This window comes from Monosiga brevicollis, genomic scaffold (genome assembly GCF_000002865.3).
Source record: "Monosiga brevicollis MX1 MONBRscaffold_30 genomic scaffold, whole genome shotgun sequence".
Lineage (NCBI taxonomy): Eukaryota > Choanoflagellata > Craspedida > Salpingoecidae > Monosiga > Monosiga brevicollis.
In genome coordinates, this window is record NW_001865067.1 from 222633 (window position 1) to 238244 (window position 15612).

The 15612-nt window shown below is 55.4% G+C and overlaps 2 protein-coding genes across 2 annotated transcripts; one reads left to right on the plus strand and one right to left on the minus strand.

Annotated features, from left to right (window-relative positions):
- Positions 1–407: 407 nt before the first annotated feature.
- Positions 408–7648, plus strand: MBCDH15 (uncharacterized protein; the record flags this gene model as incomplete). Its single annotated transcript, XM_001749361.1, has 3 exons — positions 408–489; positions 693–5627; positions 5731–7648. The coding sequence occupies 3 exons, from the start codon at positions 408–410 to the stop codon at positions 6756–6758; spliced, it is 6045 nt and encodes a 2014-aa protein (XP_001749413.1). The 3' UTR covers positions 6759–7648.
- A 241-nt stretch (positions 7649–7889) lies between these two features.
- MONBRDRAFT_34112 (uncharacterized protein) lies at positions 7890–15406 on the minus strand (the record flags this gene model as incomplete). The annotated part of the gene is made up of 23 exons (XM_001749413.1): positions 7890–8731; positions 8843–8986; positions 9087–9260; positions 9411–9805; positions 9913–10036; positions 10194–10295; positions 10449–10590; positions 10704–10866; positions 10986–11088; positions 11187–11250; positions 11395–11495; positions 11606–12337; positions 12436–13095; positions 13217–13282; positions 13377–13461; positions 13595–13656; positions 13762–13834; positions 13940–14056; positions 14172–14305; positions 14434–14675; positions 14799–14980; positions 15057–15121; positions 15224–15406. 23 exons carry the CDS (start codon positions 15404–15406, stop codon positions 7952–7954), a joined length of 4893 nt encoding a protein of 1630 aa, XP_001749465.1. The 3' UTR covers positions 7890–7951.
- Between the last annotated feature and the right edge of the window lie 206 nt (positions 15407–15612).

Consider the following 15612-nt stretch of genomic DNA (forward strand, 5'->3'; position numbering starts at 1 on the left):
GGGCAGCCTGCTCGGGTTGTTGTTGCTGCTGTTCTTTTTGGTTGTTGCCTGCTTGTACACCAATGCATGGGGTCCGTCTTCCTTCCACTCGACAGATGGCTTGAGATCATTCCCTGGTTCCTGTTTTGTGCCGCAAGGACCACCTCGCAACGCACTCACTCGGTCCTTGTTTCGTGTTTCCTTGCTGGTGAATAGACGATCGTTTTCTTCTCAGAGACGCAGGGCCAGAAAGCTTCCTCCCCTTGACTTGAGCTTCTGGGGAGACGGTTCCTTTCTCCTCTTTTCCATCATATCAAGCTCCCCTCTTTTTTTTTTCGAATCGATTGATCTGCCCTCTAGCTGCTTCGGCAGAGCCAAGACCGAGAGCCCACGCTTGGGTTGGGCACGGCCCGCGTGCATCCTCCATCATGGCTCGCCTTGGTCTCCTCCTCGCCGCCACGCTCTTGGTGGTGGCTGGCACCAACGCCGAGGTCCTCAACTCTGTCCAAGGTTCGCTTTTTGACAATGCTTGTCTACTTGCTCCGTACCTTGCGTCTCCCTATTGTGTGGGGCATCGTTCCCGAGTCGTCGGATTGGGAACTTGCTTCTTCTCTTGCACCTTGGCCAAACCACCCACGAATTTTTCGACGTCGACCTCACTCACCACCGTTTGCCTTGCTTTTCACTCCCCCCTCCCGCACCATTGACTTCAGAGATGATTGAACCTCCTTTCAATCCTCCCGCTCGCCGTTCCGAGATTAGCCTGGTTGTTGACCCCGACGATTTTATCCCCGATGATCAATGGCCCGAGACAGATGGCCTCGATGAATCGAGCCACCGCCAACGTCGCGACACCTATGGCTTGGGTGATACCATTCCAGCCAACACAACGGCTGTCGATGTGGTGGGCGGCTTGCGTGATTTTTTTCGCCCCGGCAGCAACGAGTTTGACGCCCTCCTCGTCGACGCCGAAGCCGGTCAGAGCACCATTCATTTTGCCGACGAGAACGTTGCCCAGGGAAGCTACCCTCACCTGATGAGCGCCAACCTTAAGGCCGTTCTCGACCGCATGGCTGCCCACGAAGCATATCAAACCCTTCTCGACGCTGGCATCAAGTTTCATGTCTCAAAGGCTTACGAAGCCCCTCCGCTCGACGCGCCCACCAATTCCGAAAACCTCCATTACGAGGGTCGCACCCTTGACCTCAAGTTCTGGCGCAACAACCAAGTCGGGATGTATCCCAGCCTGATAGACACGGTCATGCAATTGGCCTGGATCTCAGGTGCCGATTTTGTGCGCAACGGTGATGCCCGCATCGAGCTGGCCGTGGTTCCCAACAGCTGTGGCGCCGTCCTCGACGTTGTCTTTGCCCTCGATGGCAGTGCCAGTCTGGATGGCTCCTACCAGCAAAGCGGTGGCCACGTTGATCTCTGGGACAAGCAAATTCAGTTTGTCAAGGATGTCACCAGCTACTTTAGCGTGAGCTCTGAAGAAACCCGCGTTGGCGTCATGTCCTTTCATGGACCCCTCCTCTCCCACTACTCGTACGTCGAGGGCATCCCTGACTGCCCTCAACGCAGTATTTGGACTTTTGAGGGTTCCCACTGCGTCTGCTACCCAGACATTGGCTGCACTGGCCCAGACTCAACCTGCCTTGAAGTTGATTTTGCCATCACCCCCAACGGCTGCGAGAATCGCTCCGCCGGCGATTATCAACAGGGCAAGTGTGAGATTCGCCACGCCTTTCCCATCAACTGCGATAGCTGTGAGTGCGTTGGTGGCCCCATCATCTACCCCAACGCCTCCTGGACCCTCTACCAGGACCTGATCGAGACCACCGATCAGTATGCTCTCAACGACCTGCTGGACAACGTCGAGTTTCCCGCCGGTGCCACTCACCTCTCGTGGGGTCTCGACTTTATCGACCGCGAAATGTTCCGTCTCGCCGCCGGCATGCGTTCCTCCAACAACAGTATCCCGCGTGTTCTCATCGTCCTCACCGACGGTCGCTCCAACCCCGGCTTTGAACCCGACGAGTATTCCACCGCGCTCAAGGACAAGGGCATTGAAATTTATGCCATCGGCGTCGGTGACTATTACAGCATCGAGGTTCAAGAAATGGCTTCGGAACCCAAGGACCGCCACGCCTTTGAGCTGAGCAACCAGGATGACCTCGCTCGCCTCGTCGATCGCCTTTCCTACCAGACCTGCTCCATCCCGGCCCTACTCGAGGTCGCTGAGCGCCGCACCGTCTACCTCGACGCCAACGACTACATTTATTATCGGGGCCAGTGCTCCGTCGGCTCACAGTACATTGCCAACAACGTCATTGTTGAGCTCCAGGGCAAGGGAGGTCGCACGGATGCCTTTGTGGATTCATCCACCCCACAGCCTGGGCAATTTCGCCACGCCCTCGCCATCGATGCCGGCCTCAACGAGTTTGACTATGGTCTACACAGTCGCATCGTGGACAACGCCGTCGCCCCCGTTTACATTGCCCTCCGTGGCTCGTCCAGTGCCCCGTCCAGCGTGGCCGACGTTCGCTTCTACAACCTCCTCTTTTCCGCCTTTGAAGTGAACGCGACCCTCCTCGAGGGTGCGAGTGCTGGCACCGAGGTTCTCGCCGCTCCTAGCATGGTCGCCATTGCCGGTTCCATCCCCACCTACTCGTTCCAACTGGACTCGACCATCAACGGTGACGGCAAATTCTCCATCGATTCGGCCGGCCGCATCTTTGTCCAGCAAGGTGGTTCAGCCCTGGATCGCGAGACCAAGTCCACGTACAAAATTAAGCTCTGGGCCTACCACTCCGACAACCGCTGCCTTGTTAGCTATCAGCTCATCACCATCCACCTCACGGACGTCGATGACACGGCCCCGGTCTTCGAGCCATCCACCTATACCCTCGACCTCCAGGAGACCACGGTCAACCATCGCAGTCGTCGTTCTGTCAATGAAGTGGTCCTGCGGCTCTCCGCCACCGACGCCGATGGCAGCAGCGTCCTCACCTACTCCTTCACCGATTCAGCCAGCCAGAGCCAGACCATCTTGGGCCTCAACAGCAGCTCGGGCGAGCTTACCCAGCTCGTAGAGCTGGACTACGAGTCGGTGGACCTCACCTCCTTCACCCTCAAGGTGACCGCCACCGACAGCGCTGGCCAGGAATCCGACCCGCCGGCCACCATCAACGTCAACATCATCGATGGTGACGACAGCCCCTTCTTTGATGGCCTCGTCGAAGGCTGGGTCACACCCACCCTGCCCATTTACGTGTCTTCTTCTTTTGGTTCCTTCCACAGCGTCCCCGTGATTGATGATGAGAAGGTGGAATTTCAGCAGGACTTTGGCTGCCGCATCCAAAGCTACACCGGTCCCGCCTCGGTCACCAGCGCCAACTTTGGCATTCGCACCGAAAGTGCCTCATGCGCAGTTGACGTTGCTGAGACCATTCCCGCCGCAGCCCTGGGCAGCAATATCCGCCTGACCATCGAGCTCTACGATCGCCAGAACACGGGCGTGGTCTTTGACTCAGCCATTCTAAACATGACGGTTCTGCGCGCCAACATTTACGGGCCCCAGTTTGACCAGGAGACGTACACCCGGCGCATTTCGGTCGTCGAGCCTGTGGGCAGCCTGGTCCTTGATCCGCTCGTCACAGACGCAGACAGCGAGTCATTCACCTGCCATATCGCCTCCATCCCCAATACGTGGCGCTCCAGCGTCGCCTTTGGTAGCGACTGCAAGCTGTATGTAACTGGTCTGATCCCGTTGCCGACATCACCTACCTCCACCGCCTCCATTCTCATGTACGCATCGGACGGTGCGCACAACTCGACCTTTGCGACACTCGTCCTCATCCCCTACATGGGCTGCTATTTCGCGGCCGATGACACCTGTGATGATACCATTTATGCCTGTGCCGGCAACGTCGTCAACGCTAGCACCTGCTCCTGTGCTACTGCCGAGGCTGTCCCGGGCACCAACTGCGACGGTGACGGCATTGACTATTGTGAGGCTGCCGATTGTCAATATGATACGAATTGCGAGGAAATGATTGGTTATGGTGGTGCTACGTGCGACTGCCCCGTTGGCTTTTCGGGCCCGCGCTGTGAGGTGCCTCCCACGGACCCCTGTGCCGACAAGAACTGTGTCAATGGCGAATGCGTGCCCAAGCGCACCGGTGACTTTAGCCTCGACATTGACAATGACGCCGACTGCGCGTGCGAAGATGGTTGGATGGGCGAGCTCTGCAACGAGACCGATACCTCTCCTGACCCCTGCCTGAACAACGAGTGTCAAAATGGTGCCACCTGCATCCGGGAGGCCCCAACTGCGGGTGAGGCCAAGACGGAGTACAGCTGCCAGTGTGTCGAAGGCACCTCAGGTGACTATTGTGAGCTCAACCGCGGCGAGTGTGATCCGGCTGGACAGTGCACCACTGGTGATTGTGCCACTTCCTTCTGCCGCGGCGGCACCTGCGTTGCCGATGCCTTCAACGGCACTTGCTCGTGCCCGGACGGCACCAAGGGCGAGATTTGCGACGAAGAAGACGAAAGCGAGGACTTGTGCGACCCCAACCCTTGCCTGAATGGCGGCACCTGTGTCCGCGTGTCCTCGGATCGCTTTGGTGGCCTGGACAGCTTTGTGTGCGAGTGTGTGGCTGGTCGCACGGGTCTGCTGTGCGAGATGACGGAGGGCGAGTGCGCTCGCTGCCCCACTGACCAGGGTGCCATTTGCGTGCCTGCTGTCGGTGATGCCCCCGTGTGCTCGTGCCCTTCGGACTTGACGAGCCGTCTATGCGATACTGATTATGAAAAGTGTGGCACCGACTTTTGTCCCGAGGGCTCCTTTTGCATGCCTTCGGATAACGGTGGCTACTGTGCGTGCCCAGGCAACTTCTCCCTCTCGGGTCAGGATGATTCGCGCTGCAGCTCGAACGATGACTGTCAGACCGAAGGTTTTTGCCCTGATGGCGTCGTGTGTCTTCCCTCACCCGCGGGAGGCCAGTGCAACTGCCCCGAAGGCTACTCGGGTCGCCAATGCCAGTTGAGCACACTCAACTGCTCCTCGTGCCCGGGCAACCAGCAGTGCGAGGCCTCGGCCAGTGGTGGTGTCTGTGCCTGTCCCGTGGTCAACGGGCTCTGTGCCTACGACGATGATTGCATCCAGCGCGTGAACTGCTCTGATGCCAGCACCTCCTCAGCTAGCAAGAGCGCTATGGCCGATGGCACGCTCGTGGGCATCATCATTGCCGCTCTCTTCGCCGTCATCCTACTCATTGTACTGATTTGGTATCTTTGCTGCCGTCCCGGTGGTCTCTGTGCCGCTGCCAAGACGCAGCCGGAGCAGCCCACCTACGAGGCCGTGGAAGAGCAGCAGCACTTTTCGAACCCCACTTTTGCATCGCCGGGCGCTGTCAACCACATGGGTGTAGATGCTGTCGACAACCCCTTTTACGGCGTGAGTGCTATGGCAGACACGTATGGTAGCAACAACACCTATGACGGCAGCGCCACGTTGCGCAGCAACAGCAACCTGCAAATGGAGGCTGGTCGGTTGCGCCTTGCCTCGGTCAGCCGGCACAATCCTCTCTCTGGCGAAGAGTCCTCCACTGATCCCACCATGGACGCAGCCAGCAATCCCATGTGTAAGTGAAAACACCAGTCACCTTTGTTCTTGCCACCTTTCCTTCCCCTCGGTGGTCGTCTCATTCTGTTTGTTTGTTTGTTTGTTTGGCATGCTTTTGCTAGATGGCCTGAGCCAAGACGCAATGGCACAGGGCTCGACGTATGGAGCTACTTCTCGCATGTCCAGCAATCCCGGCTACCTGGAACAAGGTGCCAACTACGACTCGGCTTCAGGCCCCAGCGCCCGCTACGCACCCAACCCTGGATACAACGACGTTGGTGGTGATACTTACGACGTGGCCACCCCTGGTGGTGGACAGGCGGCGTACGACAGTGCCTCGGGTACCCCGATGACGTATGGCAGCACTGGTGCGGCTGTAGCCGGACAGGCGGTAGCCATGCCTTCATCGTCCTCAAAGTCCCCGTACGACTCGGCTAGCAACCATGCGAACGCCGGTGGGTACGATCGGGCCAGTCAGAACAAGGCTGGCTATGACTCGGCGGCACGCCAAAGTGCTGGCGCTTACGACTCTGCCGCGCCGGGCGGTGCGGCCACCATGGGCTCTGCGGGAAGCGTAAACCGCGGTGCCTTCGCCTCTTCCTCGCAACAATCGAGTGCTGCATATGATAGTGCGCGTGGCGGAGCTCAGGGCAATCCGTATGACTCAGCTGCCTCGGGTGCGGGTGCGTATGACCGGGCGGCCACCTCGGGTGGTTACGACTCGGCGGCGCCGGGATCTGGTGCTTACGACACTGCGGCAGGTAGCCAAGCTGCCTTTGGCTTTTCCAGTGCCCAGGCGGGTGCTGCATCCTCTGGTCAAGTTGCCGGTGCGCAACAGCTATCCCCCTATGATATGGCGGGCAGTAGCAACTCGCATGGCTATGACACGGCCGCGGCTCAAAACAGCAACTATGACACGGCTGCCCCCCAAATCTCGCGTTCGGGCAAGCCGGCATACGACACCGCCGCTGCCGCCCGCGGCATGCCCACAGCCTCGGCCTATGACAGCGCAGCCGCCTATGATCGCGCGGCTGGCTCGAATGGTTACGACGTCGCGGCTCCTTCAGATCCTGCGTATGACCGTGGTACCGCCCCGGCCAGTTCAGGCTATGACACAGCCGTTCGCGATACAACCTATGATCGCGCATAATCGACACGGCTTGCGTTGTCGTGTGTGCCTGGCAGCACGATTCTTCGTGCCGATGGTTTTATGCCGTACATGGCGTGACCACGACCACGCGCACAGTGTTCCGGTGCCCGCTCGTGACGATTTGCGGCTCACATCTGAACTCTTCACACAATGAATTCGCTGGTGTGAGACCTGCTCTTGCGCACCAGCCTTGTCGGTTCCCTTGTCTCGTTGAGATTCCGTGTCATACGTCCCTGTTCTGTTATTCTGCTTTTTGTTTTGAGCGTGCCGTGCTGTTTGTCAAATGATTTTGTTTTGTTTTACCCGTCTCGAGCCGCTGGGTGGCCCTCGCCTGATTTATATCGTGTCTCTCTGCTCGATTGTGTTACGAGCTCCGTGTTGTTCAACTCCTTGTCGTGGATCAGATTTGTCTTAGAACCCGTCTATTTTGTTGGTTGGGCGGAAACAGGGCTTTCAATTGTTCTGCATCTTGTTCCCGCAATACATCTTCTTCCCCATTTGTTTCCTTTTTCTTGTTTTTTGTTTTTGTTTTTCTTTTGCTAGATGGGCCGTGTCAGTATGGGCACGATCAGCAGTTCTGTGTGCTGTGGTGCAATGCCCCACTGACATGTCGACTCTTGCAAACTTTACTGCTGATTGCAGTGGTCATATTTGCATGATACCGCACCATCTTCCCGCGTCATACTTTTGTATATCCTTGATGTGCTGGGTGCTCCTCTCGAGCGTCCTTTGTTTGCGCTTGAGCCTTTGCCTGCGTGGTCGGCTCATCTTGAGCAACTATCCAGCTCTCATCTCCTTGCGTCATGGCAAACATGTTTTGTGCGTTGTATGCTGTGCTGTTGTTTCACGTGCCGTACTGATCTACACTACAATTGACTTTTTTTTCCTTGAAAGCATGTCAAGTCATGACTGGATTTTAGAGCTGATGATGATGATAAGAAAATAAGTCTTGTGACAGCAAAGTGGATTTGAGGCATCGATTTGGACTAAAAAGGCGGCCGTCATTCACACATCCACAAGTCCACATCTCCTACACACAATGTGGTTTTCAAAATCCATCAGACAAACAACACAACAACGCGCAAAAGTTCCTTCATCAGGTCACGAAATGTATCCAAAGGGTGCTAGCATATAAACAGAAAATCAAAGATGGTATGCGTAGACCAAGGTCGAGTTGGCTTGCTTGTATCAAACTAGACAGCCGAGGCGTTGACATCCTCCAATGATCCATCCGTGGCCACGTAGCGGGTCAAGAGGCATGCCAAGCCGACGTCATCATCCTCTTTGAAGAGATTCAAGAGATCTCGCACACACGTGGCGCGGAAGAATTTGCCTTTGAGCACAAAACCTCCTTCGGCTTCCCGGAAGAGATAATGGTGTGGGGCCCCACCCGACATCAGGGAAACCACATAGGCGTTTTGAGCCTTTTCACTGGTTCGCACCAAATAGATGCCTTCGCCTTCAGAGCGCGAGAGATCATGGGCGGCACTACGTAGGATGCGGTCCGCCTGTTCGCGAGAAAGGTCTCGGTGCAACCAAGGATCCCGGGCCTCTGCTACCTCAAAGCCAAAATCTCCGTCGGCGTCGGTTTCGTTTTCCTGTAGTTCTGTGGTCAAGAGAGCAGCAGCTTGCAGCAATTGAGCTCGTCGAGCGTTCGAGCGCACCTCTACGTCCTCGTAGCCCGCAGAAATCGAGCCATGCCGCTGTGTGGGCTTGCGTTGAAGCGAGGCCGAAGAAGTATTCGGTGTCTCATCGACCTCAGTCTCCAGTCCCGGCTCTACTTCGCCACCATCGTCGGCGCTTGTCAAGCGTGGAAACATGCGTTGTCCAAATGTGCGATTCTCCATTGTGCTCGCGGATGAGGATTTGCGCCGTCCTTTGACAATGCGCGTGTGTTGATCGACCTCCACGTCCAAGAGCGAGTCATCTACGAAAGCGCCTAGCTTTTGGCCACGCCGCACCACGCGCGCCATCTACGTGCATTATGTTGCAAGGTCGAGCAAGGCGCGTGAATGGACGTAGGATCAGAGTGTGACACTGGACACATTCATAGAAAAAAAGAGTTTTTGTCAACCGCAACCTACCACGGCAACCCGGCGCGCAGTAGGGCGATTGCGCCGCATGGCATCATCGTGGCCCTCGTACTGCTCCGGTTGCCAGTCCTCTGGCGGGGGCGGCGGGGGCGGTGATGAGCCCCGCTTGGGCGGCGGTGGGGGAGGTTCCTCGACCTGTCCAGCAATGCATGAGCCAGAAAGAATGATCACCACTCTTCAGGCCGACAATAATGTGCGAGCGCAGGGAAACGAAAGAGGCTTGGTTAGCACGCACCTGCAAGGGCTCGCGCGGTGGCACCATTGGTGGAGGTAAAGGCGGCGGCACTTCCTCCGATTCTGGAGCCGGGACCGGTTCACGAACGGGAATGGGCGGAGGCACAGCTGGCTCGCGCTCCTCAGGAGGATCCAGCTCGTCCACTTCAGCTGCTCCGACGTCACGCTGTTCTTGCTGCAGATAATAAAGGAAACGAAAAGGAAGACAAACGAGGGACCCCCGAGGTCAGAAAACACCCCGGCGATGCAAACAGGAGATGTGCACATACGCATGAGAAGTTAGAGCAAGCATCAGTACGGGAGCGCATGTTGATAAGGAACTGACTCTCATGTAGACGACGAAGCTGCCCTCGGGTTGATGCCGCAGCATCTCGGTGGCCTCCCAGCGGACGATCGTGGGTTGATACCAGGCAAACCACTGCGCCGCATCCAGTGGCTGCCAAGCTGTTGAGCGCGACGGGCCGCGTTGGGCTGAGTATGGCAGCTGGAAATTCAACCTGCCGTCGCGCACAGCGCGGGCAATGGCTTCCCGGGTCTTATCGCCTGCCTCGATCTTAATGCGAATGGAGCCGGCTTCAAATTCAACCGAGGTAAGATCGGATATATCAATGCCCGCGGCCATCAGGGCTGCAAGTACCGCTTCTGAGGCAGTGGCCTGCTGCTGAGGATCAAGAAAGGTACCAAAGACGCTGGCATAGTTTTCGTCACATGTCAGCGTGACTATGAAACACAAGACAGGGCATCGTGAATTGTGAATCGTTTGCAAAAGGCAACATGAAGCGGCGCGCCGACCAAAATGTTCACATCGCTAGCATGAGACCACACACTTTCGGAGCCAGTGTCCGCCAAAACTACAGGCTCAAGGTATGCATTGCCCTGGCGATATTGCATGTCAGAGGGCATTGGTGTTTCGTAGTCGTTTTCAACCGTGTCGGTGACGCCGATGGGCGCCTACACACATATGAAGCGCAAAAGCAGGTGTCAAATGCATGTGCAAGCTTCGTGCCCCCCACTTACTCAACGCGCCACACACACACACACACACACAACCACGATAGAGGGGCTTCAAATGGGTTTTGGACAGTCAAGCTCGGCAATGACAGGATACCTCATCGACGCCTTCTACGTAAAGTTGTTCCTCAATATTTGTCAGGGACATCAAAACGGCGTGGTTGACCGACTCGTGCAACACATCCATCTCAGCAAAAGTCTAAAATGCCAAGCACCGCCAGAATCAACCCAAGAACAGAATGTGAAAGAGAATGAAAAAATATACGGCCCTCGTCGGTGCACATGCCGCCTTTGCACTTTCTGTCATCAACGGTTTTGGAGATGAGATGAGCTGAATCGACGGGACGCGTACCAGATTTGCGTCGTCCACAATACTCTCAAACAGCGAATCATAGAGGCTTGTTTCACGTTGAGCGAAGTGGCGAGTCACTTCCAGCTCGATGCACTCGTCAATCAGTTGACCCATCACGGCCATCTCGACGAGGTCTGCCAGCCTGATCCCCAGAAAATTCAAAACATACAAAAAGATCATAAAAGAGGCCCAAGGTCAAGATGACGATGCAGAGGCAGCTTGGGGAAAAAAAAAAAAAAAAAACAGAGTACGCACTTGTCTTTGTCACTCAGCTGGGCACTTGACGCTGTCAATGGAACGTCATAGAGTGGAGTCCGTTGATAAGATCGGAAACTGGGCTGCAGTCCACCAAGTTCATCACGTAGCGCCCACCGCAAACCCGGACGGGGCACGGGCGCGGCATAATGTGCCACGAGGTCTGCGCCACGCAAACATTTGAGCATTTAGTCGAACAGGGTAAATGACGCCAGTTTGCAGCAGACCAGTGGCCACCTCCCAAAGACGCCGACACTGAGATGTAATGGGTGACCCACAAACCTGGAAGATACCCGAAGCGCGGCTGCTGGAAGGGATAATCGTCGCTCATTTTTGGATCTAGAAAATATGCATCGTCTGACACTTCAATAGCCACATGTCTCACCTTGACACCAAGTTCGCACAAGGGACAAAGCGGCCAAAACACGCGCGCGTAAGAGCATGATGGCAAAGCAACGAGAAAGACCAGGCCCCGTCACATACTCGGCGGCGTTCGCGGACAGCAATAAAGTGTGGTTGGCTTGGCGGCAAAGGCAAAGGCGCCACGCTGCTCGAAAAAAAAAAAAAAAAGCATGGCGCAAAAACACCATAAAACACAGTGTGAGTTGCTGAGTGCTCCAAGACAAGGTAGGTTATCAAGTGTTCTCAGTTGACAGACAAATTGTCACGACAGCCTCGAACAGCAGCTTGCCTGGGCACTGTGCGCGGTGGGACATTAGCTGCGTCGGCGTTGAAAGTGGGGTTCATAAACGTTGCACTTGGCTGTGCGCGAGATGAGGAACGTGCTGGGGCCTGCAATCACCAAGCAAAGACCAGACAAGCAAAGCTTAATCAAGTGTGGCCAGAGACGGAGTTGGTTGAGGGACACATGGACGACGCATGTGGGCCTGTGAGCGACCAACCTGTGGTACGGCCGCCGCGAGAGAATGAACGACCGGCATCTTGGATCCTGCTCCCGACTGTGGGAGAACCGTTCGGGGCGTTTCGCGGCGCGTTGCCGTGGGGGCTGAGCTTGACGCCCCTGCGAAGGGCCGAGGACTCATAGGCAGCTGAGGTGCGCCCAGCGGTGCCGGAACAATGGGCGGGTCTTCCAATGCTGCCGAGACATTAATTTTCTGGTGTGTACGTCGGTAGTATATGCAGCACGGTATCAGCAATAGCAAGAGCAATAACAGGAGCAGAAACCACAGGTTGTCATTCTTTGGGCTGGGCTGGGCAACAGCAATAATGCCCAGCGTGGTCGATGTGGCCTCGGTTGTATTGGCTGGAACGTAGCGTCTTTTGGTTGTTGTCGTGGTGGTCGTTGTGGTAGTTGTGGTTGTAGTTGTAGTTGTAGTTGTTGTCGTCGTCGTGGTGGTTGTCGTTGTGGTTGTCGTCGTCGTCGTGGTGGTTGTCGTCGTGGTTGTCGTGGTTGTCGTGGTTGTCGTCGTGGTGGTTGTCGTAGTGGTTGTGGTGGTCGTTGTTGGCAGCGACTTGACCGTCATGCTTAAATCTTGCTCGGCGTACACGCACACAAAGTCTGTTCGCTCGGCTTTGAACGTGGTGCTCAGGAACTGACCAGCATATGGGGTCAAGGCCGTTCCCACAGAGACCCGGCCAGTGTCACTTTTTGTGGAAAAGACATTCGAATAGTTCTATTCGTGTTGAGAGAGTAGAGGAGCGGATGAGTGGGTGTGAGTGGATGTGAGCTCAAGATGCCGACAAGTAGAGGAGCAAAAGAAATGGGGCATACCGTGACGAGGTAGGAGACCTCGCGTCCAATATTGAACGATGAATCAAATCCATTGATATTGACGCTTGTCCAGCGGGGTCGAGCGATTTCATAATTATAGGTTTGATCAAAGTTATAGTCGATCACAAAGTTCGTCTGATCGAGATTCTCAGTTACCAAGGTCAACGTGGCCGAGGCGTCAACACGAAAGTAGAGCGTGGCCTCACAGTTGCTGGTATCTGGGGCACGAACGCTGACGAAGAGCGTATCGCCGCTACCTCGAGGGATGCGAAGCGAGAGCTGTGCGCTTAAACTCGTATCGGAGAAGTTGTGTACCAGAGGGCCGGGCAACGGTTCCACGATGGATGCAAAGAGCAGGCAGGCCCCAGCTGTGACATCAAGTACGACAATGACGTCCACGTCATTATCCGCACAGGTCGGAGAAAAATATCGGTAGCCACCAGCCAGAATCTCCATGGACGGAGTGTTGGCAGACGCAAGAGATCCCGATCCAGAACAGCATGGCACAGTGAGGGGGGCGTCACACAGTGTTTCTCGCAGTGAGTCGACCACCTCAGAGACGAATTGAATGGATTCAATCTCGAAGAAACGGTCCTCTGAGCCAGCAATGGTCCGAAGCTCCAAGCGTTGGGCGGCTGCGTCGCTGGACGAGGTGCTGGACTGGAAACGGTCGAGGAAGGCCGTTACAACGAGCAACTTTGGGTGAGGTAGCATGCAGCTGCAAGAAAGCTATGCATAGGGCTTGAGCGGAAAACAAATCCAGGTTTGGGTGTTCACTCACGCTGATGATACCAATGGTAAAAATGGTTATGCCATTATCACGTAAGTCTCTTGCAGGCAGAACGATCTAGAGTACACGGGGTGGCGCGGTTCCGTTACGTGTTCGGCAAAGCACAAGAGGTCGAACGAGGCGGCGCAGGCAAGTAGACGATAATACCAACGTCGTCCGTAGATTTGCCATCAGAGATCAGCACCAAGTAATGCTCAATGTCCATGGTGGTGCGCATTCCATATTGGGCAGCAAACCTGTGGAGAGCAGACGTAATGAGCAGTGTCCAACCCACAAGCCAGGACGGGTTGCGCCATTGGATGCAGCCTTCGGACGCAGCCATTGGATGCAGCCTGAATCGCTGGGCGCTGAGGCAGCAACGACACGCACATGTTCTCTTCGACATAGGTGAGAGCCTTGCCCGTATAAGTTTCGCCAATCTCTCGTTTGGTCTGCCAGGAACGGCACAAGGGATTGAACAATAGGCAAGGGTTGAGATGAGACAGAGGAAAGCTCTACTTGACCGATTGTGATAGGCATGGGTACCCGAGACGAACTCGCTGAACAGCACATTGAGCTTCTTCTGAAGAGTCGTACGTGTCAAGATCAAACTCCTTGCTGACATTGGTGCTAAAAGGGTGGAGTCATGAGATACTATTGCAATTTTAAAAGTTCCTGCACTCACACATGCCCTACCCAGAAATCGCATTTCACAGGCGGGACTGATAAACGCACCTATACCAGGCAAGGCCCACGCGCGTGCCTATAGTGCTATAAGTGGTGTTGACGTTGAAGTATTCGATCATATCCACCACAAACTGCTTGGTACGAATCCAGTCGGGCTCCGACACGCTACCAACCAAGCGCAAATGTGAGGAAAGCGAGTGCCTCCGGGCAAGTCGGCCATCACGTTGCGAGAGACCATCAAGCGGGCCTATACAAGCAACGGTGAGCGGTGTGTGCTGACCTGTTGCTACCATCCAAGAGAAAGACGAGGTCAATGTGGGATTCACAGGCATCAGGAATCACTGAGAGATGAAAGACCAGCGTGCTAACGCGCATGATCCAATCGAAGCCCGCTCGCTGAACGAGATCAACAAGCTAAACAGTGACCCCGAGAAGGATGTAAGAGCAATTCAACACAGGTCAACACCCAATGCATGCCGTAGTTGCAACGTGTTCAAGCATTCAAAGCCACATGGCTTTCGCAACCGCATGAATCCCTTTACCTGGGTGGTCATGTCGGCGCTGTCATCAAGCGATTCTTCATTCACACAAAAGCAGTCTTCGTTTGGGAGGGCTGAACAAGAATCCGACACGGGAACATTGCTACCGCAGCGGCAGGAGCCCGATGCACAGGTCTTGGTGCAGCGACAGTCATCAGGATTTCCAATGAACGAGCCTTGTTCGGGACAGGTACCGAACGTGGCCATGCACGCCATCTCCGCATAACATGTGTCAACCACCACCTCTGCACAGTGGAGCAACCACAAATGACCAGCAAACTTTGATGAGGCAAAATAAAGAGGGCAAGACCAGCCAGAAGAAAATAAAATAAAAGAAAAGAAAAGTCCAGCATGAGGAATTGGCTGACCTTCAAAAATGTTCTCGCAAGTAGTGGTGGGAGTGAAGGCGGCAGTGATTTCAACGGCACGGCCTTCGTAAAAGAGCTCGAGTGACGCTGAGTTCTCCGGTGCTATTTCGTAGCCTCGAGTAACAACGAGATCAATATCGCAGGCGGCTTTAACGTATTCCCCGAGCCGCGTGAGCTTGTTCCTGTGGAGAGAAGAGGTTGATGAGCCCGAAATGACAAAACACGGAGCGGGGGTCGAGACGATGCCGCGACACTCACAACATGCGTTCAGACATGATGCGGGAGACACCCGGGGAAAAGGTAACACCCTCTGTGGCGACGGGCTGTTGGGTAGGATACACGATGAGAAAAAAACAGGTCGGAGTCGCCACGAAGGGCAGACCAAGGCGATTCCGGACATTGGGAAGCCAGACGTTTGGACGCACCATGGTAACTAGTTCTTGATACGCAAGCGACCCGGGACGCACGTGCTCCTTGATGGCTTGGGCTGCATCGCCTTCGGGCTCGTCTGGATATGATTCACCCACTTCAAGCGCAAGGCAAGGAGCCATGCCCAGGGCAAGCAAAAGCAGCCCCGCTAAAAGTGCACAGAACAGGTGCCGAGCCATTCTAGCTTTGTGCAAAATGTGCGTGCATCATGTGCATGGATGAGTAAGAGCAGTACCAGGATCCTGAAGATTCGTGGGGAAGAGCCTTGGAGAGTTTTTTTTTTTTAAAAAAAAGGGGGGGCGGACAAGCAGTGAAACAGGCACGCCCGCCCTTGTCCTTGTCAACCAAGGCGCATTGATAGAGCGGCCAAAATAAGGGCCAGAAG